At 41.2% G+C, this 15,653-nt stretch overlaps 1 protein-coding gene across 3 annotated transcripts in view; it reads left to right on the top strand.

Moving 5' to 3' along the window:
* Positions 1 to 15,653, top strand: part of PGGT1B (protein geranylgeranyltransferase type I subunit beta) — a 73,896-nt gene that overhangs the window by 3,536 nt on the left and 54,707 nt on the right. For all 3 annotated transcript variants that reach the window (XM_073344735.2, XM_073344733.2, XM_073344734.2), the window contains one exon: positions 3,192 to 3,310. In XM_073344735.2, the coding sequence (XP_073200836.2) occupies positions 3,192 to 3,310 (119 nt within the window). The remainder of the gene's footprint in view (positions 1 to 3,191; positions 3,311 to 15,653) is intronic.

Here is a 15,653-nt window from a genome sequence, read left to right as displayed (position 1 = left end):
GTGTTCATCGATGTGTCTAATAATTCTGTTCTTTACTATAGTTTCAACCCGTTTGCCTGCTACTGAAGTTAGGGTTACCGGCCTTTAATTGCCAGGGTTGCCTCGGAACCCTTTTTAAAAAATTGGTGTCACATTAGCCATCCTCCAGACATCTGGAACAGAAGCTAATTTAAATGATAGGTTACATACTATAGGCAGTTGTGCTGCGATTTTCATTTTTGAGTTCCTTCAGAACTTGTGGGTGAATACCATCTGGTGCTGGTGATTTATTACTATTTAATTTATCAGATTGATCTAAAACCTCTTCTTTTGTCATCTCAATCTGGGACAGTTCCACAGGTTTGTTCACTAAAAAGAATGGCTCAGGTGTAGGAATCTCCCTCACACATCCTCTGCAGTGAAGGCTGATGCAAAAATTCATTTAGCTTCTCCTCAATGGCCTTATCTTCCTTTAATGCTCTTTTTAGCACCTCAGTCATCCAGTGGCCCCACTAATTGGCAGGTTTCCTGCTTCTGATGTACTTAACTAACAGTAACTTTTTTTTTAATCTTTTGTTAGTTCTTCAAATTCTTTTTTTGGCCTGCCTAGTTATACTTTTACACTTGAATTTCCCAGTATTTGCAACTATCTGGAAGACAGATTTAGACATTGTCCTTTTTCTCCCTTCCTACCATACATTTCATTAATTATATAAATTGTGCAATAGATTAGTGAAGTAGTCTTTGATCTCTGCATTGAAATACCAGTGCAGGTCAAAAGTGAAAATGAGTTTGAAGCTCTTAAAGCTAGTGCTCACTAGACATTTATTGATGTCACCAAAACATTGCACAGTTGGGCATCTAAAATAGCAAGGTTTGGTAAACCATGTTTGGGGTGTATTAGCGGAGTTGTGTTGAAACTTGCATGGAGTCTGTCCGCAATATTTTTGATTAAGCGAGTGCTGGGGCATGATGTTGAAATAACTTCAACTGATTTAACTTATTATCAGTTTGTAACATATTTTTAGGTATTCTACCAACTTTTGGGGTTTATTGGTATTTTCAGGTTTAAATTTTCAACTTAATTAAAAGCAGCGGTATCCTGAACAACTAGAATAAATGGAGAGAATATCTAATTCTCTCTAGCTATTCTGTGCTGCAATAGCAATGGTAACTTTAGTGATAGTTTAGTAATGTAATTCTTACCATCACACTCAGTGCTGTAAGTGCTTGCAGAGCTCTTTTACAAGGAGAAGACCATAAGATCTTCTGTCCCTTGAGTCAAGTCTACTTGAAGTTTGTGATACATCATGGTACTTTTCCTGTGTTGCTTGTTCAACATCTCAAATAGTCATTTTAAAAAGGTTTTTGAATTGTACTTGAAAAATATATCCTCTGTCCATACCTGAGGACCAGGAGTTCTGAGTCTTTTGGTAATCAGTATGGACCTTTTTCTCTAACTTCAGACTGAGGCTTGATTTTTAAAAAAAGAAAAAGAAAGCAGGGGACTCCAAATCAGTACATCTGTTGGACCCCTTCATTTGTACGAGCCTCCTGACTTCATAGATTTCAGTGTGGAGGCAAATGTGTCAAATATATGTTTGACACTTGACTATAAATTGAAATTTATGCAGTACCTGAAGTGGCAGGTGAAACAACCATCACACACTATTTCATAATATTGCCAATTTGATGTTTGTGCCAAAATGGGATGCTGTAAATGAAGTCTATAGATCAGCTTTCCATTTTGTTGACTCAAAATGTTTTTGCTGTGATACTGTTCACAAAGACTAGAGTGGTGGCACAGATATAATCATCTGAAGGTACCACTGTAAGAAGCCTTGAAGGGTTAATCTTGTGCTGCTCAAAGAACTTTGCAGCTCTCTAATTAAAAAGGCCATTTGGCTCCATGGAAGAGTTTTCGGTGGGCAGCCTGCTGTTATATCTCTATATTTGGATGTGTTTTTGACACTACCATAGAATCATCATTGTTCCCAAATTAGCTTTCGCTTGATTTACCTCAGACATCTTATGTATTTGTACTAATGTGGATGTATGGTATTCCGTGCTTGATATTTCATGACGAGCAAAGATACAGTACTGTCACATGCGGCACTCTTTGAGAAAAGGCACGTTTTAGCAATGTGACCTATCTAAGATATTACACGGAAGAAAGTCTTGTCTGAGCACAGCTCAGAAATATGAGTGTGACACTGCTATGCTCTGTTACCAAAACTCCTGCGGCTTTAGAAAGAATATATATGTGCGTGTTCACAGGGGCTGGCTTTGTACTTGAGGTAAAAGAGTACCCATTACATTCTTGTCTCATTTCTACCTCCTTATTCCCAGGAACCTTTTTGAATAATGGTTTTGTTTGATTTGTGTTCCTTCCATTCCTCTTACCCTAATGTCCATTAGCTGTCCTTAACAATTCTCAGTCTATGTGCTTGTGACAAGCCTCTAAGGCAACAGTGTCCAATACCTTCACCACTAGCCACATGTGGCTAATGGGCTATTGAATTATGGCTAATAAGAAAAACTCAAAACCACAAGTGTGGCTAGCATCAAATTTCTATTGGACACCGCTGCTCTAAAGGTATGTCTAAACTGCAATTAAAAACCCCATGGCTGGTCCATGCCAGCTGGCTCAGGCTAAGGGGCTGTTTAATTGCTGTGTAGACCTGTTTAGGCTCATGCTTGAGCCTGGGCTCTAGGATGCTGGGAAGCTGGAGGGTCCCAGAGCTTGGGCTGCAGCCTGAGACCAAACATCTACACTGCAATTAAACAGCTCCTTAACCCGAGCCCTGCAAGCCCGAGTCAGTTGGCAGAGACCCAGGTCAACCTGAGTTGCGGGTGTCATTGCAGCGGAGACATGTCCTCAGAGGCTTGGCTTGCCACTAGCAAGCTAGTATGTTTGATTCACTTTTCTTTCCAGTGCAAATACTTAAATATATGGCACTTCATTAATCATACCAAAGGAAATGTGATTCATGTAATGAAGAGCCTCATTCAAGAGTATAGAAATAAGTAAATTTTAAAACACTGTTGCAGGTAAAGTTCCTTATGTAGAAGCTATACTGTACTTAATGCGTCTCACTCCTCAAGATCAGAAAGTTGAGGTTTATTTTTTTTTTCATTTTTTGTATTAAATTTTGTTAACCTCCAGTGTGAAATTTATGGTGGGAAGTGAAAGTCGTATCTTTTTCTTTTAGGTTGACAATTGCATTTTTCGCACTCTCTGGTCTGGATATGTTGGATTCCTTAGATGTGGTGAACAAAGATGATATAATAGAATGGATTTATTCCCTGCAGGTCCTCCCCACAGAAGACAGTGAGTGAGTTTTTAGCTTTTTTTTCTTTTCTTTTTTTTTATTGTTGACATTAACACCTTTATGTTGCTTCTAGCCCTTGGGAATAGTGCACAGTTTTTTCACAGAAAACCAATGTGACTCAGAACCAGAGGTGCTGAGTACCTGCAACTCCCATTAACTTCAAATAAAAGTTGAGGTTTTTTTTTAAAGCCTCTTTCACCTGACTTTTCAGAAGAATCCAATAGTTTTAACTTTTTTCACCTATTTCAGTTGAAGCCATGAAATGACTTTGAAGATATGAACAAGTAAAATTTTGGTAAACTCTACCATTAACAGTGGGGCAGAACAATTTGTTCTGTGTGGCTTGTAAGGTTTCCTAATCAATAAAGTATGATGGCTTATCGTGTGCTCTTTTCATACTTGAACCAACTGCAGGTGTCTCCTTTAAAGAGTTTGCAGGCTACTTCTATGAAAGAGATGTGTACATCACATGCAGGAGTGGTACTTGTTAGTGATTGTACTGATTTAGCTGCCAACATAGTTATAATTAATGTTAGCAACACCGAAGCAGCTACAGGTCAGGTAGCTACAGGTAAGGAAGCAGTGGAGCAATAATGGGAAATGAAAGATAGCAGCTGTTGAAAATGGGGAGTGGAGGGTTCGGGTACAAAATGGGACAAGCATATTACCTTGCACTTAAAAAAAAGTCTAGTTCTTGGAGGTAGGATAGCTAAATTACCTGTTCTAATATTTTTAGAATGAACCGTACTGTTGCTGTATCCCAGGGAATAGCAGGCAATCCAATTACATTTTCATGACCGTGAGGACTGTTAACCTGTCAGATGCTTTATGATATTTAGCCATTGTGTATATGTGCAAAGTGAGCATGAAATGAACTGTAGTGTTACACTCACCTTATGCTTACTTTGCACATGTGTGAATAACTACAGAGTTTGCAAGATAGTGGAGACCCAAGTGCCAGGGTTATTCTTGGGTTCTATTACTGCCCTCAGTTAATGCCTATAACACATTGACCTACTGGTCATTACAGCTTTGTAATTGAGGGAGATTTGAACTCTTTATGTGTTAAGATCTGCAGGATCAACTTCCATATATGTATGAAAAGTGAAAATATTTAGAGACTCAATTGGAAGTTCCCAAAGGCACAACTATGGACACAAGGTTGTGAGGCAATGTGGTTTAGTGACAAGAAAGTGGGAGACAGCAGACCTAGGTTCCTTTGCAGGCTCTAATACTTGCTCACATTGTAGTCTTGTGCAAGCAAGTTAATGTTGCTGATCAGTGTTTCCATCCATAAAAAAGGGGGATGATATCTACCTTTTTTGATTGCTTGGGTAGAAAGCATATGAGTTGCAAGTATTACTCTGCCACTCTGCCTTCTAAACTATTTGATAAATCTTTCCATGGTTTTATTTATCAATCCAGACTATCAATAATGTCAACTGTTTCTTACATTCTTTTTAGAATAGAATACATCCTACAAATAGAATAAAATATTAATCTCTACTGTATTGTCTAGTCTTTTCATATAGCCAAATTTAACTCTCTTCTCTAAAAACAATTTTGACAAAAAACTGAAGGTTTTTTTTAAAAAAATTGACTTTCTTAACAGAGGCAAAATAACTGATTCCCAGTTTTCCACTGGTATAAAGCATTTGTTCCTCACTCTGGCAGTTCATGAACCATATGACCTATGGTTGTCATTTGGTCTAGCAGATGTTTTTGGCCCTATTCCAGGACTGTCTAGTAGATTCAGGATTTTGGGCAGAGTAGTTTTTAGACCCTTATCTAGTGTATCCTCCAGCAGCTTATCTTATTTTTAAAAGTTTCAGAGTAACAGCCGTGTTAGTCTGTGTTCGCAAAAAGAAAAGGAGTACTTTTGCACCTTAGAGACTAACCAATTTATTTGAGCATAAGCTTTCGGGTGCCACAAGTACTCCTTTTCTTTTTATTTTTAAAATGATGATAATGCTCCTGTCACTTGTCACTAAGCACACATACATCCTTTCGGTAAGCATACACCATACTGACAGTCTGTCGATCCCTTAAATTAGATCTGAAAACTCATAGATGAAAAGTCAGCTCCCTCATAACAGTTGTGAGAATAGATAGACCTGTAGTGTGCTCTCTAGCTCTGCAGATTCTGGCCTTTTTTAGTCAAAGGAGAATGCCAGAGTCAGGGGCCTTCTAAGAATGGCCAGACACCAACTCCAGTTGTTCAGTTTTAAGGGTTGCTAACAAGGCTGCCTTTGATGCAGTAGCACAATATGTAAAGCTTTTTCAACTTAAAGCCCATAATGGTCTATGGGAATGAGCAGTTAGCAAAAAACACATCTGCGGCAATGCATTTCTATGCTGATGAGTCACAAATCTGTCTCTTCACCAGTAACATTTCCATCCAATCCCTCATCTTGATGTCTTGTCATTTTAACACTAACAAAACAGAATTCCTTATCTTCCCTCTGATTGTCAAGAATACTACTATCTTAACTTGTCACCCAGTCCCAAATATCAAAATTGTTTGACTCCTCCTTTTCCTTTGCCCCACATATCCAGGCCTTATCAAAATCCTGCCCCTCAACACCTCCAGCATCTGTCCTTTCCATTCCCGCAATGAAATCTCCCATTCAGGCTCTTGTTCTTTCACCTTGGCTACTGTGGTTCATTCTCTCTGGCATCTCAAATACGCACATTTGTACAAAATACAGCTGCTAAGCTCTGCTTCCTTGTCTGTTAACTGGATCCTGTAACTTTCCTCTTTGAATTTCTCCACTGACTTCTCATCTGCTAGCACATCAAATTTAAGCTTCCTGTTGCCACCTTCAGAGCTTTACAGAACTCTTCCCCTCCCTAGTCAAGCTTCCTATCTGTTCCCTGCACACAGCTCCTATTCTCAGCCTTGTCCACCATTTGTGAACCTCTAGCACGGTCACCTCTGTACCTTCTTCCTTGAGGCCTCCCACTGCATAGTGCAACCTCTTGAGCTTTTCTGTGTGGGCCATGTAAATCTCACTTCAATTCACTGAGAGCAGGAATCTTAACTGTGTATAGATCACCTATTTTTGTGTTTTCCTGTATCTGCTTTCATTTGTCCTTTGATTGTGAGTTTCTTGGAGCTGGGGCTGTCGTTGAGCATTTGAAAAGTGTTTGGCATATAAAAGGCATGGCGGTAAATGAAATATTGCTCTTTTGGGAAACATTGTAAGAAGTCACACTTATCTATAAGGCTACTTTTCTGGATAATGAAGTAGGTGGATTAAAATTGTAAATAATAGTAACAGATTGGATATTGGTATCAGTGAGTGTCCAGAAAGGAAAAACTGGAGCCGTTTTAAAAATACCAGCTAAATTGGCAGCTCTTCAAATTTTGAAATGACTCATAATTTTCAGTACATTTCAGCTAGTTAAATTGTATTATGAAATACAGAATAAATGGGTGGCTGAATAATGGGGATAGAATTCTAATTATTTTATCTTCATTGATCTGTTTACTAGAATTCTGTGATGGAATTAATGTTCCTGCTGCTTAATAAATAAAAATAATTCCTGGTCCTTAGTCCCAGATGCATACAGTGTAGCTCAGCTCCCATCTCTTCCTTTAGCAGAGTTCTGACCACTGTTTTGATGGCCCATCCTTTTCCCTGTTGGTCCAGTCTTATAACTCAGATGTAGTGTCACCCCTATGAACTAATATATTTTTCCTTATGAATTTTAAACTGCCTTTTTAATGAAGTAGCTACTTTTTGAGTAAAACAGAGCAGATTTGTTCTGAAAATAATCAAATACACCTGTCTAATTAGAGTGAAAACCTATCAAGCTGCTAAACCAAAATGCATCATATAAAAGAACGTCTCGGACAATCGCTTGGTTTCGTAGAAATAATGTCCCATTGCGAGGACTTTGTCACTGAATAAATTGATGCCTCCCACTTTTTATGGGAAAGACAATTTTTTAAAACATTTTTGCGTGCTAAATGAACATTATTATGTTTTCTGGAATGGTAACATTACTGTAAGGTTGACTTAAGTCTTAGTCTTGACCTTGATGTTTGTCTCTTCACTAGTTTCAATTTCAGCTGTTTCCTGCTTACGTACCATTTTCACCTTCCTGAATGAGGGCCTCTGAACAGGGTTCAAAAAAGAAATAGATAAATTCATGGAGGATAGGACCATCAATCGCTATTAGCCAGGATCAGGAGGAATGGTTTCCCTAGCCTCTGTTTGGCAGAAGCTGGGAATGGTTGTTGGAATGGATCACTTGATTACTTGTTCTGTTCATTCCCTCTGAAGCATCTGGGATTGGCCACTGTTGGATGACAGGATACTGAGCTAGATGGCCCTTTGGTCTGATCCAGTGGGATCATTCTTATGTTGCACTCTGTTTTGTATTAAAGGGGTTTTGGTTCTATATATGAAGGATCTGTGAAAATAGATCATGGTATTATATTTTAATTTGGACTGTGGCTCTTCACTTTGGTTGTGTTTTGGTTGCATACATGCAGCAATTTCTAAAAATGTGCCACTAGAATTTTCTAATTGGGAAAAAATAGGTAGAACTCCTGTGCCCACTTAAGCTTGTCTGTACCAAGCTGCCATTTCAGCAATACTTTGTAATTATTCCGCTTTCTTGTGAACATATTTATTTAATAATTAGCGGTGTTCATTACAGACTAATGGTGCACTTCTTGTGTGGTTCATGGCATTCACTCTGCCTTCTTAAAGAAAAGGTCCTGTGTCTGTTTGGAGAGCCTCAACACCCAGGGCTACCACCCTTGAAAGTTATGTAACATTTCAGTTCCTTAATAGAAATTAGTATAAAAGCAAATGTATAGTTAACAGTAGCCTTATGGAAACACTAACGGAAGTTGAAGCTCATAATGGTCCAATTTCACTTTCAGATGTGGTGGGGGTTTTTTTTAAGAAATTGAGTATGTGTATCCTATTGTAGGTTCATGTGTGTCCTGGCTCCCTTTCCACACACCCCCGCCCCCAACTCAGAATCTTTTGCATAGCAGTGTTCAGGGGAGCTGCAGCTGTGTCCTGTGCCTCCTTGTGCTCCACTGTGAGAGTGGAGTGGCCTTGGCCTCCCTCGGTTTCCTCTTACTGCCCAGGGCAGTTAAACAGAACCTGGACTGTGTCCCACCTGTTTCTGAATTGCCTTGAATAAAGTCTTCATTTTATTAATTTCTTCCTTGATCTTGTTGGATGTTGGAAGTTTCCAAAAGAAGAAAGCAATTAGGATGGATGCAGGGAGACCTGTGCACATCCCTATGTATAGTGGGGAAAGGTGCTTTGCACCTGTTGCTAGCTACGGTGTACTTATAGCCCCCTGATTTTAAACCCACCCTTCCTGTGGTGGGTTAATATCCATCATAGATGAATGCCACAGATCCAATGGTAAGAACATTTGATCTCTTCAAAATTCTGCTGGATTTGAAAGTGACCTAGACCAGGTATACACTAGAAACTTTTTGCTGGTATAATAATGTTAGGGGTGTAATTATTTTGTTCGGGGAACTGGAGTAAGCTATACTTGCAAAAGCCTATGCTAAGCAGGTTTGCGAGTATAGCTATTCCAACAAACACTTTCTGGTATAGACTAAACCATAGAGGAGATGACTTTCCTTCCCCATTGAAGGTGTGTTTTGGGGGGTGGGGGTTTTTTTTGTGTTGAGGGGAGAATAAAGATCCTATAATGTGAGGTAAAAGCTCAGTTTCTGAGCCTATATGCTGTCATACTTTTAATTTAGGTCTTGGCTACACTTACGTTTTTTATAGTGCTCTAAGTTGCTGGCTCAAGAGTGTGAAAAATCACCCACCCCAAGCACAGCAAGTCTGAGCTCTTTAAATCGCTAGTGTAGACAGCGCTTTGAGCTAATCCCCTCATGGAGGTGGATTACCAGGAGTGCTGGGAGAACTCTCTCCCAGCACTCACGCGCGACCACACTTGTACTTCAAAGCGTTGCAGCGGGAGTGTTCCTGTGACAGCGCTTTGACGTTTCCAGTGTAGCCATGCTCTAAGTTTTGTTACAATGATCCACGTTCTTAGTTCCGGCACTGAAGAAACAGAAAAATATAATTGAATATGTTTGAAGTCATACTTACAACTAAGAATTCTGCTTTTATGTTTACGGTTCAGTTGCCTAACCGGTAGTCGCTTTGACTACTCACATCCAAGCCACAACAGAGGGTTAGATCTAGCCCACTTGAAGTATATATCTGGATACATGATTGACTCAAACAAATGATTGTTCTTCAGAACCTTAAACAGATTCTAACCCTTAGGCGTGCAAAGATTAGTTCACAACTGGAAGACTGTGTAGTGCTGTCTCAGGCCTCGTTTAGATCTAAAACTTAGTTCGACTTAGCTGCATAGCTCAGAGGTGTGAAAAATTTGCATGCCCTCAGTGACCCAGTTAGGTCAACCTAGCTACCACTTGTCGGAGAGGCAGATTACCTACATAAATGGAAAAAACTCCTGTCGCTGTAGGAAGTGTCCGCTCTGGAGCGGTAGAGTGGCACAGCTGCAGCGCCATAGTTGTGTCGCAATAGTTGATGTTGCTTAGATGTGCCCTGAGTCTCAAACAGTTCAGTGAGAACTACTCTGTTCATTTCAGTGGGGTGTGTTAAGTAGCAGATTTCCAAGTTGTGTGGCTTTTTCAGATAAGTTAAGGTGTTTTTAATTAGCATGTGCTGTTACCACAGTTATACAAACAAAAGAGGTAATTGCATGCACAAATGGCAACAAAAGGCAGAAAAAGTGGTGGTAAAGGTGCCCTGTATCAGGTTTTCACTGTATGATGCTTAGTGCAACAGTTTCATAATGACTAACAGTTTAGTTACTACACGGAGGCTTTTTTCATCAGATCTTTGTGTAAAGCTCCCATTGTCACTGGTGGGAGTTCTGGTGTGGCTCAGGGTTAGTGTGTCCCTGCATTTGTAGACTTGGCCCACAATTTAAAACACAATCTGGCCTTTTCCAAGGCAAGAGTTTGACTCCCCTGCGGGGGAAGGGGAGATTGGTTCAGGGAGGGGAATAATTTTGACTTATCCCTTTCACCTGAGCAGAAGATAAGACTTTTTCCAGCTGTCTTTTTTGTTATGATTGTTTATAACTGGAACACTTATAACTGGAACAGTGAGTGGTTATGAACTTCATTTTGATGACTTGTTGCATATTAGTTGATGCTTTAAACTTTCAATAGGCATTCATACTATTAAAACCAAAAATTAACACTAGATGGTGCTATTTCATAACTACATTTAAATTAAATGTTTCAGCTGACAACATGCAGCTTGCTAGAGTCCTTTCACATATTTAAAGACTCAAGGTAATAGCATTTCCTTGTGCCACTGTCAACACATTTTAAAAAAAAAAAAGACTAAAATCAGAAGGTGGATGAAGAAATATTTTTTTATTGGACCAACTTCTGTTTGTTGAGAGAGCTTTCAGGGTGCACAGAGCTCTTCTTCAGGTCTGGGAAAGGTACTCCTTGTCACAGCTAAATACAAAATTTAACAGTTTAGTGTAAGTAGTTAGCCCATATTCTTAGACCATTGAAGGTCACTTTCACATCCCTGTTCATAGGACAAAAAGGAGGGATTAATGAGTTACAGACAGTTGTAATAAGCTATAAATCTAGGTGTTTTTTTTTATTAAGACCATGATTTTTAGTGTGTAAACAGAGTCAGGATGAGCTCCACCTTGACATCTGGTGGTGAGATGTGGCAAAGAACTTCAGGGGCCGATATCATTTGCATAGGCACACCCACCCTGCCTAGAATGAGGCCATAGCTGCCCAAATGGTCACTTTGGCTGCTATGGGATCCCGAGTGTCTCTGTTATTGGGGCAGGAAGAATACATTGGTATTACCCTGATTATGGGAATCAAGGACAGTGGAACTGTACTTGGCCTTTTGTTATGATGGAGGGACTCGCCATTAACTAAGTAGCACTTGCTAGGCAAGGGACATGGGTTCCAAAACTGTGAATTGAGAGAGGCTGGGGACAGGTATTAATACTTGGTGGCATGGGCCCCTTGGTGAGGGCCTTACATACATCCTCCTCTCTCCACTGTGGAATATTAGAGCTAATTTTGATTCCATTAGGAGTCTAGTTACAGGCTGCTGAGCTCACTTTGGGCTAATGGTGCACCAGCACTGAGACTCCCCTACTACAAGCTGAAATCACAAAAGAGCTAAACTTACTAAGCTGAAATCACTGAGTGTTGTGTTAGGTAGTGGGGGAGCCTGAAGATACATTGTGGAGCAGTTTGTGGGACGGCGAGCAGAGCAATTTGCGGGATGGTGAGCAGAGCAGCTTGTGGAGCAGAGCGGTTTGTTGGATGCCTAGAGCAGCTCATGGGGCGGCTGGAAGAGCGGAGCCCCATGGAGAGGTGGGGCCATCAGCTTTGGACTACGTAAGGTGGCCCTTAAACCTCCACCTTCCCTCCCCCCCCCACAAATCTCCACCCAGGTTGGGAGGTAAAGCTCTCAGATGAACTTTCAAACTCTGGGGCTGCCCTGACCAGGGACAGAGAGACTTCGGATGATTTTGGGTTGCTGGACTCAAGAACCAAAGGGAAAGGACATGCCCCAATTTGGTTGGGGTGGGTTTTTTGCTCATGGGTCGTGTTATGAATCCTGTTGGTGGTGGTTCCCCAACATAATGCCACAAGGCGCCCAGCGGGGGTGGTATGTATTTGTCCCAGGTCGCTGGGTGGGGGCTCGAGCCAGTTTTGCATTGTGTTGTTGGAATGGAACCCCTAGATACTGAACCCGGCCCTTGTTGCTGCCAACTCTGACAGGCAGAAGGGTTACAAGTGTCTAACAAAGTTATCAATTTAAGCTCCCAGAAATCCTGTTTCTGATAGCTTGCTCTTAAATAGTGTCTGGATTTGTTTTATTTTTAAAAATCATTTTTTTTAAAAAAGGGAATATTTCTGTCTCCTTCTTGCCAACACCTTTATTAACATCAAGGGAGAGTGGTCGAGCTCTTGTGGAACGCCACCAAGCTACTGCATAAGAAGAAAGTACAACTGATCAGTAACAAAATAGCAGAAGACTTTCTATAGAAAGAATTATATGCATACACTGGAAAATACCAAAAAAAAAAAAAAAAAAAAATTGTCTATTCCAGTTTAGCAGTCTCCTTGTTACTTTTAGGCCTGGTCTACACTACACAATTAGGCTTACATCGACCTAATTATGTCAGTGTACACATTACAGCCTTGTCCTGCTAATGTCAGTGCCCTACTACATCTACATAACTCCTCCACGAGAGGCATGGGAGAGCGCTCTCCCAGCACTATTTTAAAAAACAAAAGCAAAAAAAAAAACTGCCTCCAGGAGGGGAGTAGCTCCCACCACTGGCACCCTACAGCTGGCTCCCACCGCTGGTGCACTGTCTACACTGCCACTTCACAGCGCTGAAACTTGCAGCACTGGGGGGTAGCGGGGTGTTTTTTCACACCCCTGAGTAATAAAGTTGCAGCGCTGTAAAGACAGTGTAGACAAGGCCTTGATGTAGTTAAGGCAACAGGGTACTGTTACTTACTTTGGCGGTTAGCTGTTGTCAATTTCACAGCTGCCATGTTGGAGCCATGAAATTGACAGAAAAGCCAGGCAGCTAGATCCTGGCTGCCTATGGCTTCCCCGATCCCAGCCAGGCTGCTGCCCTGAGGCTCCCTGCTCAGAAAGGTGAGGAGTCCTGGGCAGCTCCTCTTTTCCCACCCCCCGGAGTGGGGAGCTGAGAACCTGGGCAGGCTGCTGGAGTCCTGGCAGGGAGCTATATGGAGCTAAGCGCCCTGACTCTTAACCCACCATGTTGCCCCACCTCAGTTGGTGGAAGTACTCTTGGTGAGGACATGCACCAGTGGGAGAAGGAGAGTGGTGCGACCATCAGCCACTTCAGTAATTGCTCTGGTGGTTGTAAATCAATGTAACCTAGATTGACTTGTTTGTCTTAGACATGCCCTTAGTTATAGTAGGCTAGAAATTCAGAGAGAAGTGGTGTTTCATGTTTGTATCTTTGTCAGATTTGCTGTGTGAACCTCTCTTCAAGGATTTATTGTTGGGTCGTGACGGTTTGAGGAATCTGTCTACGTATGATTAACTATAAGATTCTCATGGAAGTCACAGATTCTCCTTGGGTTTCACGGCAATGGGTACTGGACACTTCTCTCCACTCCCCACGCAGCAGGGCTTGGGCTATCTTCCCTGCATCTGCGCTTCAGTCAGCCTCCCACCACCCATTATTTTTAGTAAAAGTCTCAGGTCACAGGCATCTGTGAATTTTTGTTTGTTGCCTGTGATCTGTCTGAGACTTTTACTAAAAATAGCTGACACAGTTCTAACCTTATGTATGTTACCTGAATTCTGATTGTTGTGGAATTGTTGTATCAGATTCCACATCCACAGAGGAATTCCATCATTTGCTGAGTGGGCTATAGCATGTACTACCAGACATGGGGCAATGGAAAGTCATTACCCTTAACAGTTAAGGTTTGACCGAATAATGGGAGTAGTAAGAGGGTTACCTGAGTGGGGAAACCAGTTTGACCAAGATTCTATGCAGAGAAGTGGAGAGTGGAAAATCACCAGCAGAACAGAAAAAACAGGTTTTTAGAGGGGAACACACACATTCAAGGGGTGCACAGAGCAAGACACAGGAAGCTTGGAGTAGAAGAGAGGAACAGAGAGTTAGTTTGGTAGCAGTGGAGTCCAGGCTAACTGTGAGACCAGCCGAGATCAGAGAAAGCTAGGTGAACTAGAGAGGGAAAGAGGCTCCTTATTTCTGAGGAGAAGGATCCTGGACATCCCAGAGGTGTCTGCCCAAGCCCAAAGAACTTTTCAGAGTGGTGAGGAAACTGAGACAGGGAAAATAAATGTTTATTTTTGTCTTGATATATGCATTTCTCATGCTGCTTAATAAAAAGTAAATAGTGTTTAGAATTGAATGCAAAGCCTGTGTCTGTTTGTTTGTTTTTACTGTCACATGCCCCTGATGAGTTAAACTGCAAACCCAGTGCATCCACACAGCTGAAGTTCTGGGAGAGAGTGTGGAAGCTATGGGGGAACCTGAGAGGTCAGCGCTAGTCCAAGGGGCTAGGCAGTTGGACCATGTTGTCTCGGTTCTCAATAGAGGGTGCTAAACCAAGGTTGCGCTCCAAGTGTGTGCCTAGACACCCCAATTCAGGGGCAGTGCCTTGACTCTGTTCAGATTCAGGAGTCTTAAAGAGCACTCAGAGCCCTGTGAGATGGGCTCCAAATACAACAGCCTAGGGAACGTCTAGCCAGAAGGAAAGCTCTACCAGTGCTCTGTCTATATGTAAAAGATGTATAAATATTTTGGTCTGACTTCTTCATGCCAGAATTGCCCAGCTAAAAGTTAGTTGTTTTCACTTCCTTTTTATCACTTCCTCTGTCAGCTTAAAACCTTCTATTTTTAAACTCTGGAACTGCCACTTGGAATATCACTGTCTAATTGCAATATAGTGATGCAACTCTTGGAAGTATTCACATATTGGGATGAAATACAAATAGCCCTTTTACTTAGGATGACAAGATGTCTCCCTTTGGAATTCCTTAGTCTTGTGTGAGGACCAGTAGAGTGCTGTGCTCCCTTCCCAGGGAGTGAGGGCATTACCTCTATGCTGCCAGCCAGGAAATACCAAAACTCTCGCCTAGTATAGGTCTAGTTGACCAGACGACTCACTAAAATAAACATCCAAAAATAAGTCAGTCTAGTAGCAGCTTTTTTTAATTGATTAGATACTGGGTTCAGGATTCTGTTTCTGATGTCAAACACCAAAATAGTGTAAGAAAGGAATCTGAAATGCATTCCCTGACGGTTAAAAGTACTGAAAGGGAGATGGAAATTGGGGACTCTAAAAATGAATTTATTTTTAAAACCACGTTTTCTTTGTTTTAGTTGTCGCAGGGTAACTGCATCACTGACCCCTCCTGGTCTCTTTAAGTGCAGCTTCATTCAGGTCTCAGACATCAAGCTGTCTCAGGGTGGAATCTCTTGATCTTCCCACTCTCAGACTGAGACCTAGGCTGTGATCCCAAGTGCTAACTGATTAACTCAGGGCTGCTGAAGTAATTATAGAAGTGTAGGACTGGAAGGGACTTTGAGATGTCATCTCGTAATGTTCATTACTTGCTCCTCTGGAAGCAAAGATCAGTAGTATCCAGTGACCAGACTGCCTTCTTAAAGAAAAGTATTTATTTAGAATCTGAGGGGAAAGGTCTTAAAACGATAAACTATAGGCATGTCTGTCTAGCTTCTTCAAGGTTTATCCCCTGGAATTTTGGGAAGGGTACAACTGCTTCAGACATT

The sequence above is a fragment of the Lepidochelys kempii genome, chromosome 5 (genome assembly GCF_965140285.1).
Source record: "Lepidochelys kempii isolate rLepKem1 chromosome 5, rLepKem1.hap1, whole genome shotgun sequence".
Classification (NCBI taxonomy): domain Eukaryota; kingdom Metazoa; phylum Chordata; order Testudines; family Cheloniidae; genus Lepidochelys; species Lepidochelys kempii.
The sequence above is the reverse complement of the archived record's forward strand: the minus strand, read 5'-3'. Positions and strand labels throughout refer to the sequence as shown.